This window comes from Schistocerca serialis, chromosome 7 (genome assembly GCF_023864345.2).
Source record: "Schistocerca serialis cubense isolate TAMUIC-IGC-003099 chromosome 7, iqSchSeri2.2, whole genome shotgun sequence".
NCBI lineage: Eukaryota > Metazoa > Arthropoda > Insecta > Orthoptera > Acrididae > Schistocerca > Schistocerca serialis.
This window is the reverse complement of record NC_064644.1, coordinates 324,315,801-324,341,035: the sequence shown is the minus strand read 5'-3', so window position 1 is coordinate 324,341,035 and position 25,235 is coordinate 324,315,801. Positions and strand designations below refer to the sequence as shown.

The window sequence follows — 25,235 nt, the reverse complement described above, 5'->3', positions numbered from 1 at the left end:
ACAGTGCCAACTTTGCTCCATCTTATTTTCAACTGTTTCTAAAACATAAAGAATACCTTTGAGGACTTCAATTTGATGGTGGTGAAGTGGTGCAAGCAGAAGTGAGGTTGTGGCTCCATCAAAAAAGTCAAACATTCTTCAATGGCAATGTCAACAAACTTTTCTCTTACTGGAAGAAATTTTTTCATCACCTTGGTGACTATGTTGGAGAAATAAACATGTAGACATGAAAAATAAAGATGTAGAAGCTTTAAAAGTTTTCACATACAAAATTCGTAAGCTTTGCTTTGCAGCACACCCTCTTATACCAAGTGTTTGTCCGTATCACAAGTAATATAACACTAACCCAAAAGTTGATGGTTGCATTCTATGTTCTGCTGCTGGCCTATCTAGTCAGTCAGTGCTACCCAATGAAGAAGCCTCATACAGAGATATGCATCGAAAATTAGGAGCAAAAAATTAAAAAAAAAAAATTAAAAAACTTAAAGTGGTAAACACTAGTCTACTAATCCACACAGTAAAATACACATGTGGAATTTACTTCTTCACAGAAGCATGTGAAAAACAAGAGACTAAATTAGATTACTATGTGTTATACAGACTGCTACATCTACAGGCACATCCTCTCAGATCCACGACTGCTGTTACACTGACTGTTCAGGCACTGTATCCAACTGACTTAGCCACTGTGGATATCTGCTACCTATAGTTTTAAAAAGGAAACAAGATTATTGTTTAAAATCCTATTGATGATGGGGGCAAAAGGAACTAAGTAAATCTTGAATTGGAGAATGATGGGGAAGTTAATCAACCACATACTTCCAAAGAAACCATTCCAGCAATTGCCTTACATAATTTAGGGAAAAAAATAGAAAAAATAAATCTCGATGGCCAGACAGTGATTTGAACCAATAACCTCTAGTAAAGTACGAGTCCAGTGTTTTATAGTGTGCCTTGCTCAATCTCTAGTATTTTGGAAAACAGGTCAATATTTCACAGAATCTTCTTATTTCTACCAAAGTTGTCTCACTGATCTACATATACAGACTGAAGTGATAAGTAAAAATTTGCACCAAGGACAAGATTCACATTCAGGTCTCCCGCTCCCTATGCAGATGTGCTAACCACTACGCCACCCTTGCACGTGGATTTGCACATCTGGGTAGATGATCCTAGCATGCCTCCCTCCTCAATCCAAATTCCCCTTCACAGCTGAGCCCACTTGGTAATCCCGCTAAACTCAAACAGCATTGCAGAAACTCCTCAATTGCATTGGAATAGCACCTCAGTATCAAATGAAACATGATTCAGTATAGTTGGAGAGCATCTGCAATGCTATTTGAACTTAGGAGGAATACTAAGTACACTGAAGCCTGAATAGGACTAAGAACTGAGGAAGGAGGCATGCTAGGGTAATCTGTGCTGTAGTGCAAAGCCACTGTGCCAGTGTGGTGTGGCGCTTAGCACATCTGCTTAGTGAACAGGAGACCCGGGTATCAATCCTGGTCTTGGTACAAATTTTTATTCATTGCTTCAGTCTGCATATATGCATCATCATAGATGTTTGGGACTTGAAAAGGTCTATCAAACCATGTACTTTCATTTGATTTGTCTCACTGTCTGCTGAAATAGAGCAAGCTCAAGAACTCAAGCACCCTGGAGCTACATACAGAGATACTGAGAAAGTCATCACAGAAGAACTGCCCTAAGTGTTATTGTAGAGTCTCGAAGGACATGGAGACCCTAATCACATTATTGCCTCCAGGTCAAGGTGATATTTGCAAAATAAAGGTGTTTGTGATAGGGACTTGATAAACTGATAACTCAACAGGACACAGGGCTTGCAGATACTAGGAAAACTAAATGTCATTCAAGATAATGCAGGATTGATTTTAAAGAAGAATTTTAATTGATGGGTATGTGCCACCTTTTTGCATAATAAAAGAGGTCGTGTGAATCATGCAGCAAACTCCTGCTGTCACACCTTCACAAGAGATCTTATCGAGAAGCCGAGAAAATTCTGGTAATAAGTAAAGTCATGTAGCGGATTGAAAGCATCTAACTAGTCACTTATTGACCAATCAGGTGATGCAAAATCCACTTTTCTCACATAATATCTTATGAACCATGGAGATTCCATATACCCACATTTCTGAAAAGCATCTGACATGGTGCCCCTCTGCAGATTTCACGAGGGCCAAGGATACAAATTATGTCCCCAGCTATGCCAGGGATTTGATACGACTGATTATATTCTCTGTACGTGGAAATGGAACACTGTTTAAGGATAGTACAGAGAAGGCAAATTGTCAACTTTATTTAACTGAGAAAATTTTAGGAAAGTATGGCTTATCTCTTAAGGAGACTATATACAGAACACTAGCACAACCCAGTCTTGAGTACTGCTTGCAGAAACTCATAGGTGTGCTGCTAAATTTGTTACCAGTGTGTTATGGAGATGCTCCATAACCTCAAATAGGAATATACGGAGAAAGATGGCCACCTTTTCGCGAAACACTATTGAGAAAATTTAGAGAACTGGCATTAGAAGCTGACTGCCGATGATTATACTGCCACCAATGTACATTTTGCGTAAGTACCACCAAGATAAGAGAAATTATGTAGGCACATAGCCAGTCACTTTTGTCTCACTTTATTTGTGAGTGGAACATGCACCATATTGTGGCTTCTGGAGTATGTACATAGATGATGATGATGGAGAAGAATACATGCCAATGATTTTCGTGTCTTGCAGCGAATAAGTGGAGACAATGATTTTGTTGTAGATGCTGCAAAGGATGTTCAAGAGGCTGTTGAGGATGTTGAATGTGTTGTAAATTTTTGGGATACTGAAGATGTACATATGCATTTATTTTTGAAGGGCACATATTTGTCACCACGTGTGACAGTGCTGTTCCCTCAGAATGCCATATGTATGACATCTGTACAATGTTTAGTTCTTGTGCAATAAATAATTAAAAGTGTTCCCGGACTTTATGTTCACCCTGTATTTGATCAGTGAGATATACATAGCATTTTCTGTTGAAAAGCCTTTCTGAAAGCCACATGCATATTATTAGTATTTCATTTTTATAAATATGTGAAGCCACTCTTGAACACATTACTTTTTCAAGAATTTTGGGTAAAACTGTCAGAAGTGATTTGGGCAGTAGTTGTTAGCATCAGACCTACCTCCTGTTTATGCAATGGTATAAGAATAGCATATTTCAGTCCGTCTGGGAAAATACTCTCAGTGAGCTACTACTTGTGTAGTGGAGAATCCAGCTTATCTCTTGGGAACAAGCTTTCAGTACCCTGCAGGAAATACCACCAATTCCTTGTGAGCTTATACTTTTGAGTGAATTTATTATTTTCCTAATTTCAGTTGAAGAGATGGGTTCAATTTTAATTTTATCAAATTGTTTAGGCATTGCCTCTTCCATATACAGCCGTGCATTTTCTAATGAAAAGCTGGATCCTATTTTATCCGTTACACTTAAAAAGTGATTATTTAAAAATATTTTCTACCTCTGACTTTCTGATAATAAACTTTACATTGAGTTTGATAGAAATACAGTCTTCCTGTGCTGTTGTTTGCTCCGTATCACTTTGAACAATATTCAAAATTGTTTTATCATCAGAGGTGCTAATCTCTGACATAATGCACCTACTTCTGGGCTTTTTAATAAGTTTTATTAACAGAATGCAGTAGTTTTTATAATGTTTGACTGTTTCTGGATCATTACTCCTCCAAGCAACAAGATACATTTCCCTCTAGTAAGCTATGACTTTTTTGATGGTTTATTACAATTTTGTTTCACTGTTTTCTTAGGGAAACTATTTTCAAATACACTCACAAAGATATCATGCAATAGGTTAAATTTTACATTAACAGCAGGTTCCCTGTACACCTCATCCCAGTCTAACTGTTGAGGGCCTTTCCTAAAATTTGTGGTTGTTAAGTCGTTACCTGAACGCACTATTTCGGAGGTCTATTTTGCATTACTGTATGTAGCTGTGCATCAAGATCAGAAACACTATTCTTAACAGGAAAAGTTTTTATTTGGTTAAATTTATCTTGGACTGTAACAACATTATCTATCAGCACATCGGTTCCCCGCACTACCCAAGTACGATAAACAGTAAAGGACATCAAACTGAAAGAACCAAGTAATACTTCAAGGTCATTCCTTCTGTCAGACTCTTTCAAAAAATCTACATTAAAATCACCACAAACAATCTGCTTCCTGCTTTCTGACAGAGAGCGCTACAAAGAATCCAATTTTTTCAAATAGTTGAAAATTTGCCAATGACGACCTATTGACAGCTTCACTTATAGAAGTACCATTATTTAGCTGAAGCTCACAGGAACATGCTTCTATATGTTTGCTCTACACAAAACTTTTCAGTTTTTAAATTTTTCAAACTACGATAAATTTCAACATATATGGAAACTCCTCCTCTCTCTAAAGAGTGTCTACTTACATGGGGTGAAAACTTTTATCCTCCCATGTTTACGTTTTCTATATCTGTGACTATATGACGTTCAAACAGGCATACTACATCTTTCCACCCTCAGTTTCTGAAGTTTCTAAATGAACAAGTAGTTCATCTACTCTGTTTCTTAATCCTTTGATAGTCTTATGCAATATAACAACATTATTTTTCACTATATTTTTACGACAATCGTGTGATATTTTAGTATCTCTAGAACCTGCCTGCCTGAGGTTTTCATTGAGCTTAATTTCATTTTGTTCACCTACCTATCGGAAGTTTTGTTATGGCAGAAAAAGGTCAGTCCAATAATTCATGATGCTGTAATTGGAAACTATACTTCTGTTTTTCACACTGCAAAGCTGCTTGATGCAACTGATAAAGATTTTTGTAACACCAACATCAATTGTCCTTCAAGTTCATGTACCACAATGAAGGAGGAATTTCTCATTAAAAAGAAGGAATATTTTACTGTCGAGCACAGACTGCAACATCTATTTGTGACACTGATGTTACAATGCCTGAATTGAACTGCTGATGCACAACTATTACTTTGAATTTATGTAAAACTCTATAAACAAGATCCTGCTGACACAGCAGTCTTAGAAGCTAAATGGCACAATGATTTTCTGACTTCTTTCCAAAGCTGTTCCAAAATAATCTAGTTTGTTCTGAGACAAAACAGAAATGCCACCAGCCAGTGTCCAAAAAAGGGGATGGAGCATATGAAACAAATGGAATGTACCTCACCAGTATGAGTTCCTATGCATTACTTGGCACACAGCACCTGAAACACCTACTCATTCTTTAGTTATAACTTGCAAATTCCCCACACTTAAGCAAGTATTTCATAACTGTTAAATGTAATCAATATCAATTAGCACTACATAAATGGTTTTAAGTTTGTGGCATCAGAAGAATTGACCACAAAATTAATGGGATATGGATCAATTTGTTATTATCTGATAATGTTAGGCAGATATGTAATTAAATGTCCATTCCTCAACGTATTATTGTGTGGCTACATATTGTTGCTTTGAAAATTAATTCATTTTTATTATTTTCATTAACTAAACTCTGTTTGAAATCCATTTATTCCTTGCACACAGTAACTCACTTAACAGGAAAACAAGTTGGCATGGCAAGCAGTTAACATAAACATGCTACAGACAGAATTCATTAGTGTATATCTACCTAGCTATGCACATCATCTCAAACACTGTTTCAGTTATGATTTTTCTGTGTTACTTGTTTTATTTCACCACTGCATACCAATATTGTGTTGATGCTGTCATCTTATTTGAGAGACAAATATGAAATAATTTTTGTTCTTAACTTGGCAAGAAAGAGTTGCAGTGGTGAAGGTAGAAAGTACTTCATGATGCAGAAATCAACATGGCCCCATACAAGTTAACAGTCTAAATGAATTCAGCAATGGAAAGTCAGGATGCATTAAGCTGGACAGGAAGTTCATGGGAGTAAACAAACACACACAGCACCATGTCACAGATGCATAAGTCAACCCAGAATTCCAACAGAAAACTACACAATGATACAGCTGTCTGTAACATCAGGAGAACATGCAGATCTATAGAACACTAGGGCAGAAGCTAACAGGCAATTAGGACCAAATGAATTTGCAGTTTTCAGAGAAGTGAAAAAGATTTTGCAAAGATTTGAAAAATATCCATGAAGAAACAAATGTTTGTGCAATAGAATCACCCAATGTAAGAAGCAATAAACAATGCATGTCAGGATATCACATATTAGGTAACCAAAGTGTGGAAAGCCAGCAAAAGGAAAGTGACCATATCTCAACAGAATGAAGATAAGCCCGAGCGAGATTCAGAGAAATATCATCACAAGTGTAGGTCAAGTTGACAAGGCTTCTGCACAGATTACTGGTGTGCAAGATCAGGTGATAAGGCACATACAACAGGAGACCGCTGTGATAAACAAGATAACAGGAAAGAAGTAACAGTAACACTGTAAACACAGATATCCTTCTAGCTCCACTAACAATGGACAGTCTATTGCAGACATAGGGGTGCACATCTAATGTACAAAATATGAAATATTCGGCCAGTTTACTGACTGCACAACCTAGCACCATCACCTAATGTAGCATCCTGTCTCTGGTCAGTCACAATATTATCATTATAACGTACCCCATTGATGTTCCTCTAGTTGGTGGATTTAATCCTTTCATGTTCTGTTAACTGCAAATGCTGCACTCAAGTATGTTTATTTTTGTAATTAATAAATGTAAAAAACATCAATCAAGTTCACAATGAGGAGCAAAATAAAATCAAACACTACAAATCTGTATTGCTCTCAGGTGTCCATCTGGGTCCAGCCATTGCTGTTACATCATATTTCAACAGTGTATCTTGCCTTTGTGTTCAGGTGGTAACTGCAGAATGAACATCTTTATTACATTGGGTTGGGTTGTTTGCGAGAAGAGACCAAACAGCGAGGTCATCGGTCTCATCGGATTAGGTAAGGACGGGGAAGGAAGTCGGCCGTGCCCTTTCAAAGGAACCATCCCGGCATTTGCCTGGAGTGATTTAGGGAAATCACGCAAAACCTAAATCAGGATGGCCAGACGCAGGATTGAACCGTCGTCCTCCCGAATGCGAGTCCAGTGTGCTAACCACTGCGCCACCTCGCTCGGTTTTTATTACATTGTGCCTCTTTTATAGTCTTATTGCTCCCCACCCCTTCTCTCACTACCTAGTCACATGCCTTGTCAGGTGGAGTAGTGGGAGGACACGATCCTGAATGCTGGCTGTGAAATCCAGTTGCTTGGTGTTTCTTTATTGAAGAGTAAAGGCACTGTCTCTACTGATCAGGCTGTTGGCTAGCTGTATTTCAACCGCCCCCTTTAAAACACAATTAAAAAATGACAAGGTTTGTATTAGCATTGGAATATTTTTGATTAGGCACATGATTATCTGGTAGGACTTTTCAGCTAACACCACACAACTTAGTTTACCTGTTGATTTAATATTCAAGACATTTTTAAAATTCGATTGGTCACATCTAACTGGTAATGTACAGTAATAAAAGGCTTCAACTGCAGATAGATAAAATCAGTATCATGAGACTACTGGAAGAAGAGGGTAGAAATAGCTTACAAAAACATTTCAATAGTTACATTATTCTTGTAACTCATATTTTCCCTGTCATATTTTCCTAATTGCCATAAATCTGATGGCATAATTCTTTCTCATCAGAAATTGTGATCTTTAAGGAAACATCTGAGAAATTTATAGTTCAAAGTTTAATATCTCGATATCTTCTCTATCCATAACTTTTATTTTTAAATCATTTTAATGTAAGTATTACTGATGTGTAGGAATAAACCGACACTGTATATGATTCAAAAGGATACTCATCTGGAGGTCGCACATCCACAACAACAACTTTTGATTTTGAAAATTTGTTTTGCTTTATGTCCATCAGCTCTAATAAATTGGCTGCACTTATACGAGGACAGAACTCTTTCTGCAGCTCAGATAATGGAATTGGGCTCATCTCCTGCAACAAATTAAGCAGTTTAATTTAGTTAGTCATTTGTATGTTCCATGGATCACAATTGTGATAGCTTGCAGTGATATGGAATGAGTCAGTTTTACACATATAGTAAATCTTCTCAGTGGAAAATGTGGATGGCAACATGGGTGCTGACCATTTACATGATTTCTTAAGGCTTTTTCCCCAGTGTGGAACTGACGGTAAGTTATCTCTTTAGTAGTTACATGGAATATCATTTACAACATGAAAGTTATAGTGATTATGACTATATACTCTATTTTATTTATATTTGCATAGTGCATGGCTAATGTCATGGCTGCAAGCAATTGACATAAATTATTTACAGAAGAATAGAAATATTGGTATAAGCTGGCCTCAGGAAAGATCAGTCTGGGTTCTGGAGAAATGTAAGAACACACAATGTTATGACTTATCTTAGAAGATACATTGAAGTAAGGTAAACCTGTATTTACAACATCTATAACTTTCAACAATGTTGATTGGAATACTCTCTTTGAAATTTTGAAGGTAACACAGGTAAAATACAGGGAGCAAAGGGTTACAAACAACTTTTACAAAAAACTAACAGAAGTTGTAAGAATTGAAGGACATCAAAGGAAAGCAGTGATTGAGAAGCAAGTGATTGGGGTAGTTTGGGGGAAGAGACCAAACAGCGAGGTCATCGGTCTCATCGGATTAGGGACGGACGGGGAAGGAAGTCGGCCGTACCCTTTCAAAGGATCCATCCCAGCATTTGCCTGGAGCGATTTAGGGAAATCATGGAAAACCTAAATCAGGATGGCCGGACGTGGGATTGAACCGTTGTCCTCCCGAATGCGAGTCCAGTGTGCTAACCACTGCGCTACCTCGCTCGGTGAGAAGCAAGTGAGTGACAGTTTGTAGTCTATTGCCTACACTATTCAATCTGTTCATTGAGCATGCAGTGAAGGAAACACAAGAAAAATTTGGAGAATGAATTAAAGTTTGGGGAGAAGAAATAAAATCTTTATGGTTTGCTGATGGCATTGTACATCTGTCAGAAGGAGCAAAGGACTTTGAAGTACACGTGAATGGAATGGACAATGTCTTGAACGATGGTTTAGTATCTACAAAGGCGTGACAACGCCACTTCACTACACGTACAATGTGGATACTTCATGGGTTGACAGTGACTCGATAATATCCAAACACAATCCCTTAAGAGAGAAATGAACTCAGTGTGATCTATGCGATGCAGAGTGTCAGACCATGTAGACACGAGCATGGGAAGAACCCAGAGTGAGGCTGGTGCAGAGGACCAATGGCTAAGCCTCAGCACAACACATGACACAATACGCTAGGTGAGGACCGGGCCTGTCTAAATCCAAGTTAGCACTGGTCTGCCCAGCCTACTGTTGCCTGTGGGTAAACACCTGTACCAGCAGGTCTGCTCATACTGTGTGTTGTGTGTGCCCTTCGTGCCAGGTTTCTGCACTATCCCACTGTGCTGGGAAGCCAGCTCTTCTGTCTCCATCGTGATGTCCGCTGGTGGGGACACTAAAGAAGGATATAAGATGAACATAAAAAAAGTGCAACAAGGTGAAACAATGCAGTTGAATTAAATTGAACTGAATGAGGTGATGCTGAGGGAATTAGATTAGGAAATGAGACACTGAAAGTAAAGTTTTGCTGTTTGGGATACAAAGTAGCTGATGATGGTCACAGTAGGGAGTATGTAAAATGTAAAGTGGCAATGGCAAGAAAAGTATTTCTGAAGGGGAGAAATTTCAAAATCAAATTTCAGTGTAAGGAATTCTTTCTGAAGGTATTTGTCTGGAATATGAAACTGAAAACAAACAACAAGCAATTCAGACAAAAAGAGAACAGAAGCTTTTGAAATGTGAAGCTACAAATAAATGCTGAAGGTAAGATGGGTAGATCATGTAACTAATGATGAAGTACTCAATGGAGACGGGGAGAAGAGATATTTGCAGCATACTTGACTAACCGAAGAGATTTGTTAGGATATGTACTGAGACATCAAGGAACCATCAGTTAGTATTGGAGTGAAGTGTGGGGGTTAAAATTATAGAGGGAGACCAAGTGACAAATGTGGTAGCTGGGTTCAAATAGATGTAGGTTGGATTCATTATTAGGAGATGAAGCAGTTTGCGCAGGATAAAATAGCATTGAGAGCTGAATCTAACCAGTCTTCCGATTGAAGATACAACAACAGCATATTCACATGTCTAACACACAAGCAGATGTACCATGGTATTATCAGTTCAACTCCTTAACTAATAAAAATAATACAAATGCTAAGTTTATGTGCATAATTATTAGTATCTCTGAACTACAATGAGTATTCCTTACAGTATGTCAGGGCCTGAAGTCATTTCATGAGCAACTAAGAAATTCACTCTAATTCAGATTTAATATGCTTGACAGGTTTGGTATTCCTATCTTCAGCTCAGCATGCGTAACAATAAGAGACATTGATTTGGGCAATTCTATGAAGCAAGATGGGTGAATTTCCATTATGTGTAGTGTCACCAAACAGAACATTGTTATGGCATGATCATCAGATTTTGTCACTAGTTTTCTAGTATGCTCAACATTACACGAGAATGAGTTCAAGGTTGGTTGGTTTTGGGGATTAAAGGGACCAGACTGCTACGGTCATCGGTCCCTTTTTCCAAATACAAAGAACACCCACAGAGAATAAAAACGAGGAACAGAAAAGATCACAGACAATAGAGAACAAGAGAAACTGAGACAAAGAAAAGACAGAACGAACTAAAACCACACAGAGTGTGACGGTGGTTGGCCGACCATAGAAATAAAAAAGGAAAAGCCAACCACTTAGAAACACATTAAAAAAGCAGTTTAAAATCATAGGCCAAAGGCCAGAATCAACACAAAACAATAAGAGAAAACAGAAACACTCAGATTAAATGATAAAATCCCCCTGCCCGAATAAAACGTAAAACTAAGTCAGCCATAGCGGAGTCGTCTGCTAAAAGGGCAGGGAGCGTAGCAGGCAGCGCAAATGTCTGCCTGACCACAGCTAAAAGGGGGCAGGTCATCAAAATGTGGGCCACTGTCAAAGCCGCCCCACAGCGACATAGAGGAGGGTCCTCCCGGCGCAGTAAATAACTGTGTGTCAGCCGGGAGTGGCCAATGCGGAGCCGGCAAAGAACTACTGAGTCCCTGCGAGTGGCTCGCAGGGATGACTGCCACACAGCCGTCGTCTCCTTGACAGCACGGAGTTTATTGCGCATTGTCAGTTCGCGCCATTCATCGTCCCATAGCGCCAAGATTTTGCGGCGGAAGACTGCCCGCAAATCAGTCTCTGGGAGGCCAACGTCCAGAGATGGCTTACTGGTGGCCTCTTTCGCCAGGCGGTCAACATATTTGTTACCCGGGATACCGACATGACCGGGGGTCCACACAAAGACTACAGAGCGGCCGCAACGGGCAAGAGTATGTAGAGACTCTTGGATAGCCATCACCAGACGAGAACAAGGGAAACACTGGTCGAGAGCTCGTAAACCGCTCAGGGAATCGCTACAGATAACGAAGGACTCACCTGAGCAGGAGCGGATATACTCTAGGGCACGAAACATGGCGACCAGTTCAGCAGTGTAAACGCTGCAGCCATCCGGCAAGGAACGTTGTTCGGAATGGTCCCCTAGAGTGAGCGCATATCCGACACGACCAGCAACCATCGAACCATCAGTGTAAACAACACCAGAGCACTGATACGTAGCCAGGATGGAATAAAAGTGGCGGCGGAAGGCCTCTGGAGGGACTGAGTCCTTAGGGCCCTGTGCCAAGTCGAGCCGAAGGCAAGGGCGACGAACACACCATGGGGGTGTATGCAAAGTAGCCCGGAAAGGAGGGGGAACAGTAAAACCCTGAAGCCCAGAGAGAAGCTCTTTGACGCGGACCGCTATTGTACAACCTGACCAGGGCCAACGTTCTGGCATACGGACGACCAACCGTGGGAACAGGAGACGATAGTTTGGATGCCCGGGCGAGCTTAGAACATGGGCAGCATAAGCGGCCAGCAAACGTTGGCGTCGGAACCGCAGTGGAGGTACACCTGCCTCCACTAGTACGCTGTCCACAGGGCTGGTGCGGAAAGCACCAGTGGCAAGGCGTATCCCGCTGTGGAGAATTGGGTCCAGCACCCGTAACGCAGATGGGGATGCTGAGCCGTAAGCCAGGCTGCCATAATCCAGACGGGACTGGATTAACGCCTGGTAGAGCCGCAACAGGGTAGAGCGGTCAGCGCCCCAGCGGGTGTGGCTCAAGTATCTCAGAGCGTTTAGATGCCGCCAACACGTCTGTTTAAGCTGCCAGATATGAGGCAGCCAAGTCAACCGGGCATCGAAAACCACCTCCAAAAACCTGTGGGTCTCCACCACAGCAAGGAGTTCGTCGGCAAGATAAAGCCGCGGCTCAGGATGGACTGTTCGGCGCCGGCAGAAATGCATAACACGGGTCTTGGCTGCCGAAAACTGAAACCCATGCGCTACAGCCCAAGACTGCACCTTACAGATAGCGCCCTGTAGCTGACATTCAACAGCTGCAATGCCACTAGAGCTGTAATAAAGGCAGAAGTCGTCAGCATACAGGGAAGCGGAGACAGAATTTCCCACGGCCGCAGCAAGCCCGTTAATGGCTATTAAAAACAGACACTTAAAACAGAGCCCTGTGGCACACCGTTCTCCTGGACGTGGGTGGAACTATATGAGGCTGCGACTTGCACGCGGAAGGTACGACACGACAGAAAATTGCGGATAAAAATCGGCAGAGGACCTCGAAGGCCCCATCCATGAAGCGTAGAAAGAATGTGATGACGCCATGTCGTATCGTACGCCTTCCGCATGTCGAAAAAGACAGCGACCAGGTGCTGACGGCGGGCAAAAGCAGTACGGATGGCCGACTCCAGGCTCACCAGATTGTCGGTGGCGGAGCGGCCTCTACGGAACCCACCCTGAGACGGAGCCAGAAGGTCCCAAGACTCCAGTACCCAATGCAAGCGCCGGCTCACCATCCGTTCAAGCAACTTGCAAAGAACGTTGGTGAGGCTAATGGGACGGTAGCTGTCCACCTCCAGAGGGGTCTTTCCAGGTTTCAAAACGGGGATGACAATGCCTTCCCGCCATTGCGACGGAAACTCCCCCTCGACCCAAAGACGGTTGTAAAGATCGAGAAGGCGCCGCTGGCAGGCCACTGAAAGGTGTTTCAGCATCTGACAGCGGATGCCATCTGGCCCAGCAGCGGTATCAGGGCAAGCAGGTAGGGCACTGCAAAATTCCCACTCACTGAATGGAGCATTGTTAAGATTCCGTGTGGTTGGTGCGAAACGAAAGGCTCCGACGTTCCATCCGCTCTTTAATGGAGCGGAAGGCCTGGGGGTAATTCGCAGAAGCGGAACTCATAGCAAAATGCTCTGCTAAGCGATCTGCAATGACGTCGGAGTCAGTACAAACGGCTCCAATCAGTGAGAGCGCAGGGACGCTGGCAGGGGTCCGATAGCCGTAGACGCATCGAATCTTGGCCCAGACCTGCGAGGGAGTGACATGGAGGCCAATGGTGGACACATACCGCTCCCAGCACTCCTTCTTGCCTTGGCGGATGAGGAGGCGGGCCCGCGCACGCAGCCGTTTGAAGGCGATAAGGTGGGCTAAGGAGGGATGTCGCTTGTGACGCTGGAGCGCCCGCCGGCGATCTTTAATCACTTCAGCGATCTCAGGGGACCACCAAGGCACAGCCTTCCGCCGAGGGGACCCAGAAGAACGGGGAATGTCAGACGCGGCGGCAGTAACGATGCCGGTGGTGACCGATTGAACCACCGCATCAATGTCATCAGTAGAGAGAGGCTCAAAAGCGGCAGTGGAGGAGAACAAATCCCAGTCAGCCTTATTCATAGCACATCTGCTAGGGCGCCCAGAAGAGTGACGCTGTGGTAGTGACAAAAAGAGCGGAAAGTGGTCACTACCACACAGGTCGTCATGCACACTCCATTGGACAGACGGTAAGAGGCTATGGCTACAGATGGAAAGGTCAATGGCGGAGTAGGTGCCATGCGCCACACTGAAGTGTGTGAAGGCACCATCATTTAACAGCGAGAGATCGAGCTGCGACAATAAATGCTCAACGATGGCGCCTCGACCTGTGGCCACTGACCCACCCCACAGAGGGTTATGGGCGTTGAAGTCGCCCAATAGCAAGAAAGGTGGCGGCAATTGGGCGACCAGTGCAGCCAGGACATGCTGTGAGACATCACCATCCGGTGGAAGGTAAATACTGCAGACGGTAATAGCCTGTGGCGTCCACACGCGTACAGCGACAGCCTCTAAAGGCGTCTGGAGAGGGATAGACTCGCTGTGCAGAGTGTGAAGGACATATATGCAGACGCCACCAGACACCCTTTCATAAGCTGCTCGGTTCTTATAATAACCCCGATAGCCACGGAGGGCGGGGGTTCGCATTGCCGGAAACCAAGTTTCCTGCAGAGCAATGCAAAGGAAAGGATGAAGGCTGATAAGCTGGCGGAGCTCAGCTAGATGGTGGAAGAAATCGCTGCAGTTCCACTGGAGGATGGTATTGTCCATGGCGGAGAAAGGTGTGACGGGACGGGGAAGGCAGATTACGCCGCTGGGTCACCTGCTGCCTCCGATTGAGCACCCGTGCTAGTGCTATCCATGGCGTCTGAGGGACCGGCGGGATCTAGGTCCTCAGCGGACGCCAGGATCTCCACCTCGTCCTCAGACGCAGAGCTGGAAGGTGGCGGTGGGGTGGCTGCCACCGCGAGTTCCTTGGGCTTAGAGCTCTTCTTCTTTGATTTCTCACGCTGCTTCTTGGGTTTAACTGGCTGGGAGGGCTTCACCGATTCAGTCTCCGGGACTGAGGAGGATCGTGAAGCCCGTCGACCAGCTGATTGCGGGCACTTACGCCACTGTCGGTCGTCAGCCTTCCCACTGGTGGAAACCTGGGAAGGGAGGGACCCGAGGGACCCCTTGCGAGCGTGAGAAGCCGAAGAAGTTGGACACTTCTCCGGCTTAGAAGCAGGGACGGACGTCCCTGACGGGGGGGATGGTGTTGCCCCTGAGGTAGGTGGCGCAGGAGCAACCCGGTGGGTAGAGCCCCCCACTGGCAAGGGGGCAGGAGGAGTTGTACCACTCAGCGATCCGGCCGGAAGTCGTGAAACTGATGGGGCGAGCACAGGTGTTGTAGCGGCGGCGTAGGATGACGTCATTCGCACGGGATGTAATCGTTCGTATTTCCGTTTGGCCTCAGTATAAGTCAGTCGGTCCAGGGTCTTATATTCCATGATTTTGCGTTCTTTCTGGAAGATTCTGCAGTCTGGCGAGCAAGGTGAATGGTGCTCCCCGCAGTTGACACAGATGGGAGGCGGGGCACATGGAGTATCGGGATGAGACGGGCGTCCGCAATCTCGACATGTGAGGCTGGAAGTGCAGCGGGAAGACATATGGCCAAACTTCCAGCACTTGAAGCACCGCATCGGGGGAGGAATATAGGGCCTGACGTCACATCGGTAGACCATCACCTTGACCTTTTCCGGTAACGTATCACCCTCGAAGGCCAAGATGAAGGCACCGGTAGCTATCTGATTTTCCTTCGGACCCCGATGAACGCGCCGGACGAAATGTACACCTCTGCGCTCTAAGTTGGCGCGCAGCTCGTCATCAGACTGCAGAAGAAGGTCCTTATGGTAAATAACTCCCTGGACCATATTTAAACTCTTATGCGGTGTGATCGTAACAGCAACATCCCCCAACTTGCCACAAGCAAGTAACCGTCGTGACTGGGCAGAGGAGGCTGTTTGGATCAGGACCGATCCAGAGCGCATTTTTGACAAGCCCTCCACCTCCCCAAACTTGTCCTCTAAATGCTCGACGAAGAACTGAGGCTTTGTGGAGAGAAGAGACTCCCCATCAGCTCTCGTACAAACTGAGAACGGGGCGAATAATTGCTACTGCCATCCTGAGATTTACGTTCCTCCCACGGCGTGGCCAGAGAGGGGAACGTTTTCGGATTGTACTTCTCAGCATTAAATTGAGCCCGAGAACGCTTAGAGACTGCTGGCGGCTGGCCGCCAGCGAGAGATGATGTACCACGCTTCATTGCGGGTCATCCGCCCTGATGCCACCTACTCCGACCAAGGGCCCTCCCCACGGGCGCCACCCAGCCGCAGCAATAGCCACCTGGCAGGACGGCCATTGCTGGGAGTCCTGATGCCCCAAGGAGATGGGCATCTACTCCTTGGCATACGTGGGGAGTTAACAGCGCAGGCATCAGTAGAGCGATCCCTGTGTTGTCCGGGGGCTACAACCAAGAGGGTACATGGCGGCCCCACCACAACGGGCTGGCTACCGTGCTGGATCTTAGGTGCAAAAATGGCCAAGGTCGTCGTCGCAGTTAAAAGAAACACTGCAGAGTGCAGCGTGGTAATCGCCCAAGAGATCGAAAACGAGCGGGACACCATTGCAATGACGAGAAAGACGGCTAAAGGTCTAATTGCACGACGGATACAGTGCACCATGTAAGGCGCCCTTCCCCAATTGGCTCGCTCTTCGGAATAATTTAGAAAGATGGAGGTCAAACCCGAGAGGGGACCATCACATAAGGCCGAAACATGTGAGACTCCTTTTAGTCGCCTCTTACGACAGGCAGGAATACCACGGGTCTATTCTAACCCCCGAACCCGCAGGGGGGGAATGAGTTCAAGACTTGGTAGTCAAAGGTAATGGAAAAACTTTCTGATGCCAGAAAATCCATGCATATGAGAATGTAACTATATTTGTGACAAGGAAAGTGTAAATTGGAAAGTCTGTGGATAGCAGTTTTAAAGAATCCAGAAAGTAAGAGGCTTCAGTAACACTAAAATTTCTGGGTAATAAGATGGTGCTGTGAGACTGATTACGTTTTTAGTGAAAAGCTTAAATCTGGGCATTATGGAGTGGCTCATCACATAGAAATCCCTATGTAGGCTACCAGGAATGTGTGCTTCATAGCTAAGAAATATTTCCTACTATCCAATTGACTAGATATATGCGTAGTTCTGTGTCACAATTTCGAAACACCTACCTAGTGATCTGCTATCTAGTGTTGCCAACTTTGATTATGCTCATTTTCTCACACCTCTTCCCTCCAGAATAACCTCTTATTTTCTGGTACTACATGAAAATGAATGTATTTTGATGCAGTTAATACAAACAATAAGAAACTATTAAGAGTATCAATTTCACTTATAGTGCGCATCATATGTGATGTTACAAAAGAATAGCTTTATGTGCCATCTGTAAAAGAAGTTATAAGAAAGATTGTAAAATTATTCTCAGTTTTTCTTACCAGATCAGGGTTCACATTTGTTTCAGTTTTTACTGGCAACTCATGCTGTCTGTAGGTAACACTACGGGGCGTGTTGCAATACATCTCAATTGAATCATTAACACAACGTTCCATGTCTATTTCTGAAAATATGTAATCAGTGTCATGAGTCACTCAATTGGATGTTTTTAGAATTGACAAATATGGTGAGCAAGAATCAAAAATAACAAACCAAGAATGATGTATACTTCCTACTGAATTAAGATAAATTATGTTTCTGTATACAGAAGTCATGCACAAAAAAATTACATGCTTTCTTATATTTACTCTGTACCTGGTAAGTCAGAGAACAACAGAATACATTCATTGAAGCCTGAAGTTAGTAATGTATCTCTCAGTTGCTTCAATATCGCTAAGCCCACAAAAAGTGGAAAAGAAGCATCTCCAAGCAGCAGTTTGTCCCAGAGGTGAAGGATTTTGTGCAATGGAAATACATCTGTAGGAAATCAAACAAAAACATTGTATCACTTCGTAAACTATTTTTTCATTACTATCATCAGATTAAGGCCACTTACGTGAAAACATTGTGAGAAACCATGGTATTGCAAATAATTCAGGTATGAATGATATACCAGCAAGATGATTTGCAAGTTCAGGATCGTGGAATGCTATTAGATGGGAAAATTTTGCAAGATATTCCTGTATTACTGCTGAATTATCTTTCAGAAAGAAATTGTGCAGATATTTTGGTATAAATGCTGAGAGACAAGCATAAGCTTGAGCTGCAAAAGTTAAAAATATCTATGTTATATCAAACAATGGAAACTCCAGGCTAGAATATCAAGAAAAACTCCAGGCTAGAATATCAATAACGTAACAAAAAATAGATTGCTACTTACCGTAAAGACAACACATTAATGTGCAGAAATGTACAATCAAAAGACACTTATATATAAGCTTACAGTCACAGCCACAACCTTATATCACACATTTTATGGTCTAAAACAGTCTAATTTTCTATAAATAAATTAATATTTGTTCATTAACTGAAACAAATCTATGACTCACAATGTAGCTATCAAAAAGTTAAAATTACCTTCATTATTAAAATTGAGATACAAGAAAGGTGCACAAAGAGAATCCAATCCCTGCCAATAGACATACTGTGGGTGACTTACCACCCAAGCTTTCAATATACGCTTGAATTTCTTATGACCCTCCGTTGAGGACAGAAGTTCATCATACTGGTGGCAGCGTGGAATATCCACTTCAATCTGTGAAATTGAGTGTACCAGGTAGATATTGCACTGTTATGAGGTGTACACATTCACAAAAAGACAGAGATTTGAGAAGTTGATACAAGACCTTGTTCATTAGCTAACTACCTATGTACATTAAACTTTAAGTTTAATCTGAGGAATGTATAGTAACCAAAATGTGCTATATGAAAACAAAATCTAAAATGATTATCATCATATTTTTAATGATGAACGTACCTGCCTGTCTGTATGTGTAGGCGTTTCCTTATCAATTGCTGTGTAACGGCCCTGAATATCACCTACGACTTCCAACACAGCAGCCCACATATCACCACGGAACAAAGGTGGAATATCTTTGCGAGCTTCCTTAATAAGCGCAGCTTTCTTATATGGGTACCCCTGTCATGTGACACTTTATGTACTACAATATGTAAAACCACACAAATACTGCGGTAAATACATTATTAAATCACTAAAAATATCACTCACTTCAAGTAACCTATCACACAAAAGTATCCGATGAAGCTGGTACTCTGTGTCTCGTTCTCGGATAACAAGTGGTAAATTGGCAGCATCTGGCTGTGGATCTTCACCAATAATGTCAGACCTACAAAACATGTAGAAGAGTATTTTTATTGTGCAATAAAGTGATAACCTGGTTGTCTAGAAAGTAATAGCTCCCTGACCCATGCATAATTTTTTTTTTTTTTTTTTTTTTTTAATAAACACAGAACAATTACACAGCAATCACTTAATTTGGTGTTCCGTATTAATGCTATAATCTGCAAAGTAAGTATCAGTATCCCATAACAAGCATCATTTGTTTACTATAAACTGGAGCTATACTTAGAATGCACCAAACTCCAACACACTTACTCTACAGTGAAATGTAAGTTCACAGTAACATTAAGCTAAAATCTGCAGTGACAGTAATAGTGTCATTAGTTGGAATATTGTGTTTCTGCAAAGCATTGGATTAATGGAAGAGAGACGGAATATTCAAGGTGTTTGTTTGAATTGTCGTAAGTTTGCTTGGTCAGTGCAAAAGCACCACAGAAATGTTCAACAAATTTCAATGGGAGACACTACAGGAAAGTCAACACATGTCATGTAAAACTTTACTCTCATTATTCCAAGAGCTCACACAAGATGAGAGAGATATTACTTTCTCCCACTTAAAACATGCTCAATAATTACAAAGGAAGTTAGAGAAATTCAGGCATATACAAAAGATATCAACAATGCTGCATTATTTGTGAATGGAACAGGAAGGAGAAAAAAATATTTTTATACACTTTGTACCCTTCATTACATTATATGGCTACTTGTAGAGTAATGATGTGGATGTGGATATGGATATGTCCATATAAAAAAAGTGTGGCAGGCCTAAGATCAAATACACACAATTTTCCTGACAGCTACTCAATAACTAACTCTTCACATAACATCAATTCCGTGCAATCTGGTAAAAAAAGCTTCTGCAACGAACCATACAAATGTTCACTTGGTTCCTCCTTTTATGCTGTATGACCGGCCCCAACTGAACAGCCCTTTCAGGAAGATTAGCTGCTTTGGGCAGCTACACTGTTCAACACCGGTTAGTATCCTGTTGATACTATTGGCAAGTGGGACTTCACAAGGCATAGCCTACATCTCAGTAGGAAATGGAAGGGTAAATTGGCTGGGACGGTGGCAAAATCTTTGAGTGGGTGAGAGGGATGGGGAGGGGGCACTGAAACTCATGGGTACCACTGTTTCAGGCTAATATCAGTGTCTCATGATTCAATGAAATACTAGAGATGTTCAAATATCCCAAGATTCTCAAAAAAGTATGTGAAAAACAATGTATATCAGAAGATTCTCCTAAAGGCAAAGTGAAAAATAATATTGGTATATTGCATAAGAATATCACGGGATTAAAAAGCAGAGTTTATGAGCTTCTTGTTTGTTTAAAAGTTTTAGAAACTGAGGGTGGAAATAATGTACTATGCCTGTCTCAACATCATATAGTTACAGATATGGAAAAGGTAAATGTGGGTGGATATAAGTTTTCAGCACATGGAAGTAGATACTCTTTAGAGAGAGGAAGAGTTTCCATTTGTGTTAAAATCTATCATACGGTAGTTTGAAAAATTTAGAAACTAAAAAGTTTTGTATAGAGCAACATACAAAAGCATCCACCTGTGAGCTTCAGATAAATAATGGTACTTTTATAATTGCAGCTGTGTATAAGTCCCCATTGGCAATTTTTCAGCTCTTTGAAAAAATTGGATTCTTCGTAGTGCTATCTGTCAGAAAGAAGGAAGCAGATTATTGTTTGTGGGGATTTTGGTGTAGATTTTTTGAAAGAGTCTGACAGAAACAATGACTTTGAAGTATTATTTGGTTCTTTCAATTTGAAGTCAGTTAGTGCTTATCCTATTTGGGTAGAGCAGAAAACCAATGCATAGATAGATAATTTTACTACAGACCAAGACAAATTTTAACAAATGAAAACCTTCCCTGTTAAGAATGGTCTTTCTGATCATAATACACAGCTTCATAAAGTAATGCAAAATAGTCCTCCAGACTAGTGTGTTCAGTTAACAATTTAACAACCACAAATTTTAGGGAAAGTCCACATCAGTTAGACTGGGATGAGATGTACAGGGAACCTGATGGAAATTAAAAATTTAAACTGTTTCATGATACCTTTGTGAGTATATGAAAAAAATAAAATTATAACCAGCTGACCAGTTGCAATGGATCAAGAATTCTTTACCTAGGTTTCGACAAATATAAATTTGTCTTCTTTAGAAGGTGGCCTAAGGACAATGAACATCATTGCTTACATTAGAAAAGTATGAAACTCAAGCCAAGAATAAATTTTAACACAAATTAGAGAGCTCTTGCATTACAGAAATATGAGAATGACGACTGGTACTTACAATTTTACATTAGTAAGGACTAATGTACCGTCGCCGTTTTTGCAAATGTCGGCATAGATCCATTTGTCAAAAATGAAATATAGCCCTAGAATTAGGTTTTGTCACGTAAATATAAATTAGTACATGGATCTTGCAGAGCTCACAACCGACTGAGTGTAATCGGCGTTACTCTGAGGCCAGAGCAGGTGGCACTCATGGCAAGAACCATGTGCCAATTGGCATACAAAGGCAACGTGTAAATTATCAGTATTAATAATGTCCTTAGATAAAGAAACAATAAAAAAGAAGGAAGGCATTTAACACTCCCATTATAGCAGTATGGGAGCATTGGTACAAATAATGTAGTTATACATCAAAAAAGCAGGTGGCACTTACGCCGAGAGAATTACGCTCAGTGGCGTATACAGCCAAAATATAAAAAATTACATTACTATATTAGTGAAGCCCACAAACGGTATATATGTCAGAAGTTTAAAATTGACAATAATGGCTCTTGTCAAGACAGAATTACGAACACTGGTACACAATCCAGTTAATACACATTCGCAGGGAACCAAAGTTTTAGAGCCAGACAAAATCACATAAGGGCCGATGTAGTGGCAAACATACATCGTGAGAAAACCACATTACATAAGGGGTAGTGAGCTTAAAGCATTGAAGGTGCATCATAGCTTCCTGAGGAAATAGACCACTAAGGTTACCAGCATTAATGTTATACCATAAACAGTACAGGTTTAAAGCTTCGAAAAATTGTCTACAAGCAAGGCTCAACTGGTCGTTCAGTATATTACCATTCTTGAGCTCTAGATGTTTGAAAATTTGTAACTCTTCCCACAGATCCAGTCTATGCCCTTTGACTTCTCTGTGTAGGATAACAGTGTCTTCTAAATGTTTAGGCGTATGACCGGCTATCAGGAGGTGTTCAGCAATGGTTTACATGAGAAGATTTCCTTCACAAAAGAACTTCAGAATGAGAAAGGTGAATTTAACTTCCTCGATTTGACAATTTCTATACAGAATAGTTCCTTCAATTTCAACATCTTCCGCCATGAGCGCCACCTGCCTTGGTCTCAGAGTAACTATGCTCGCTGATTATGCTCAGTCGGTTGTGAGCTCTGCAAGATCCATGTACTAGTTTATATTTATGTGACAAAACCTAATTCTACGGCTATATTTCATTTTTGACAAATGGATCTATGCCGACATTTGTAAAAACGGCGATGGTACATTAGTCCTTACTAACGTAAAATTGTAAGTACCAGTCGTTGTTCTCATATTTCTGTAATGCAAGACTCTAATTTGTGTTAAAATTTATTCTTGGCTTAAGTTTCATACTTTTCTAATGTAAGCTATGATGTTCATTGTCCTTAGGCCACCTTCTGAAGAAGACAAATTTATATTTGTTGAAACCTAGGTAAAGAATTCTTGATCCATTGCAACTGGTCGGCTGTTTATAATTTTATTACGTGGAACCGTTGCTGTTGTGCAGCTATGTTTAAAATATGAAAAAAAGTTTCCCCAAGAAAACATTGAAACAAAACTGTAATCAACCATCTAAAAAGCTGTGGCTTACTAAAGGGAAATGTATCTTGTTGTTAGTAGGAGTAATGATCCACAAACAGTCAATCATTATAAAAACTACTGCATTGTATTAATAAAACTTATTAAAAAGTCCAGAAGTACATGCATTACATCTGAGATTAACACCTCTGATAATAAAATTAAAACAGTTTTAAATATTGGTCAAAGTGATACAGAGCAAACAACAGAACAGGAAGACTTAATTATTCTAAACAGAAAATTTCACTTTCTAGAATGTTTCAGTGAACTTTGCAAATCCCATTTCACATTAAATTGCTCTTCTACAAAACAGTACCAATAATTCTGCTACTGCCCAATTACAGAACTGGTGGCTACATAAACTTACTTCACTGCCTATTGTATCTTTGTCCCTTTCAATTTTTCTGTCTTTTACATTAATATCTAAAATTGAAGAGCTCAGTATTCTAAATTTGTAATCATGTAATGTGTACATCTATAAATAGGTGTCACACAAAATCCAGTCTGTCTGTCAGGAGCTGCACTCATTATGCAAACAATCTGTGTTTCACCATGTGCTTTTCAGACAAGTCTGTGTCAGCTAGTCAAAACTGAACATATATGTGTGAATATCGGTCAGTCAGTCAGCGACTTTTAGTTATGTTGTGAAGTTGTTATGCTTGTTATCTGTGTTGCCACTTGAAAAATACACATCTATAAGTGATGTAACAGTGAAGAGCTGATGTGTGATGTATCAGCTATCCTATTGACCAACTACAAGTGCAATCAACGAAAGAAGTGAATTTGACTGTGTTGTGATATTAAATTATTACTTTCATTAAATTACTATTGATTAGCTAATGAAGATTTCTGAAAGTGAACTTCCACGAGACTCACAAGACACTGTAACAAGTCGCTAACTTTTAGGTGGGAGGGGCATTGGGGAGGGAGGGAGGGAGGGAGGAGAGTGTGAATGTGTGTGTGTGTGTGTGTGTGTGTGTGTGTGTGTGTGTGTGTGCGCGCATGTGTGTGTGTGAAAGAGAGAGAGAGAGAGAGAGAGAGAGAGAGAGAGAGAGAGAGATGCCTTTTTCTTTCATAAACAATGTGCAGCAGTTTTTTTTCTTTTGCAATATCTATTTTTCAAATGACTCTGGCGAACATGGAAGCATACTCACTTTACTTCAATTAGAGGGTAGTATGAAGTTGGTGGTACATGTGCCAGTCTCTGAACAAGTGTGTCCAGAGGCAGTGGAACAACACGTAAATCCAGCATTGAAGTTCGGTCTCTGATCTGTCCAAACACCGTGCCTTCCAGTATCACCAGACTGCCAGAGAGATAAATATGCAATTACTTAAATGAATAAATAAATTAAACATTGTACTTTTACTTGTACATGGTACGAAATAGTGAACATTTCACTTCTATTTTAATATATTTTGTTTCTTCTCTCATGTTACAGTTCCTGTGCAATTGACAGTGAAACAATTATAGTTGTAAAATTCACTGTGTTTTGACAAGCATGACAGATGGAATTTGCCGCATTAAAGAGACAATCTAGGAGCAAAGCTGAGAGACCTAGAGTGTTACACACAATTTCACTCAGAGTAACTGGACTGAGATGTGTGTCCTGGTGTTCCTAATTGCAAACAAAAAAAAAATTTTTTTACCATCTTAGTCAACCTGTTTCCTTCTCACTACTTCTGTACCAAAATATATTCAGGAGAAAATATTCAAAGAAAGTCTAAAACTAGCTAAATGTGTTACTGCATGTTTGACAAGAACACACACACAATTTATTGTGCAACCAGAGGTGAGCATATGTCGAGCAAATACTACACAAAATACTTGGCATGTACAAACAATATGAGGCAAAAATTAATTTCCATGCATACATTTCAACATACATTTACATCGTCATGGCTACTTTGCAATTCACATTTAAGTGCCTGGCAAAGGGTTCGTCGAACCACCTTCACACCATTTAAATATTGTTCCACTCTAATTGTGTGCAGGAAAAATGAACTACGATGTTTGTTCAGGCACCAATGGGAGCAAGAGCTTGAATTTACTGGATCTGTATGCAAATTTTTACATTTTTGAAACACGTTTGCTATCACCAGAAAAGGAATTATT

General features: G+C 41.3%; 1 protein-coding gene across 2 annotated transcripts in view; it reads right to left on the bottom strand.

Moving 5' to 3' along the window:
• Window positions 1-25,235, bottom strand: part of LOC126412575 (TBC domain-containing protein kinase-like protein) — a 79,049-nt gene that overhangs the window by 19,543 nt on the left and 34,271 nt on the right. For both annotated transcript variants that reach the window (XM_050082221.1, XM_050082222.1), the window contains exons 6-13: window positions 24,277-24,426; window positions 19,125-19,242; window positions 18,873-19,034; window positions 18,473-18,650; window positions 17,952-18,158; window positions 17,711-17,872; window positions 17,398-17,519; window positions 7,889-8,034 (exon numbers count right to left, since the gene is read on the bottom strand). In XM_050082221.1, the coding sequence (XP_049938178.1) occupies window positions 7,889-8,034; window positions 17,398-17,519; window positions 17,711-17,872; window positions 17,952-18,158; window positions 18,473-18,650; window positions 18,873-19,034; window positions 19,125-19,242; window positions 24,277-24,426 (1,245 nt within the window). The remainder of the gene's footprint in view (window positions 1-7,888; window positions 8,035-17,397; window positions 17,520-17,710; window positions 17,873-17,951; window positions 18,159-18,472; window positions 18,651-18,872; window positions 19,035-19,124; window positions 19,243-24,276; window positions 24,427-25,235) is intronic.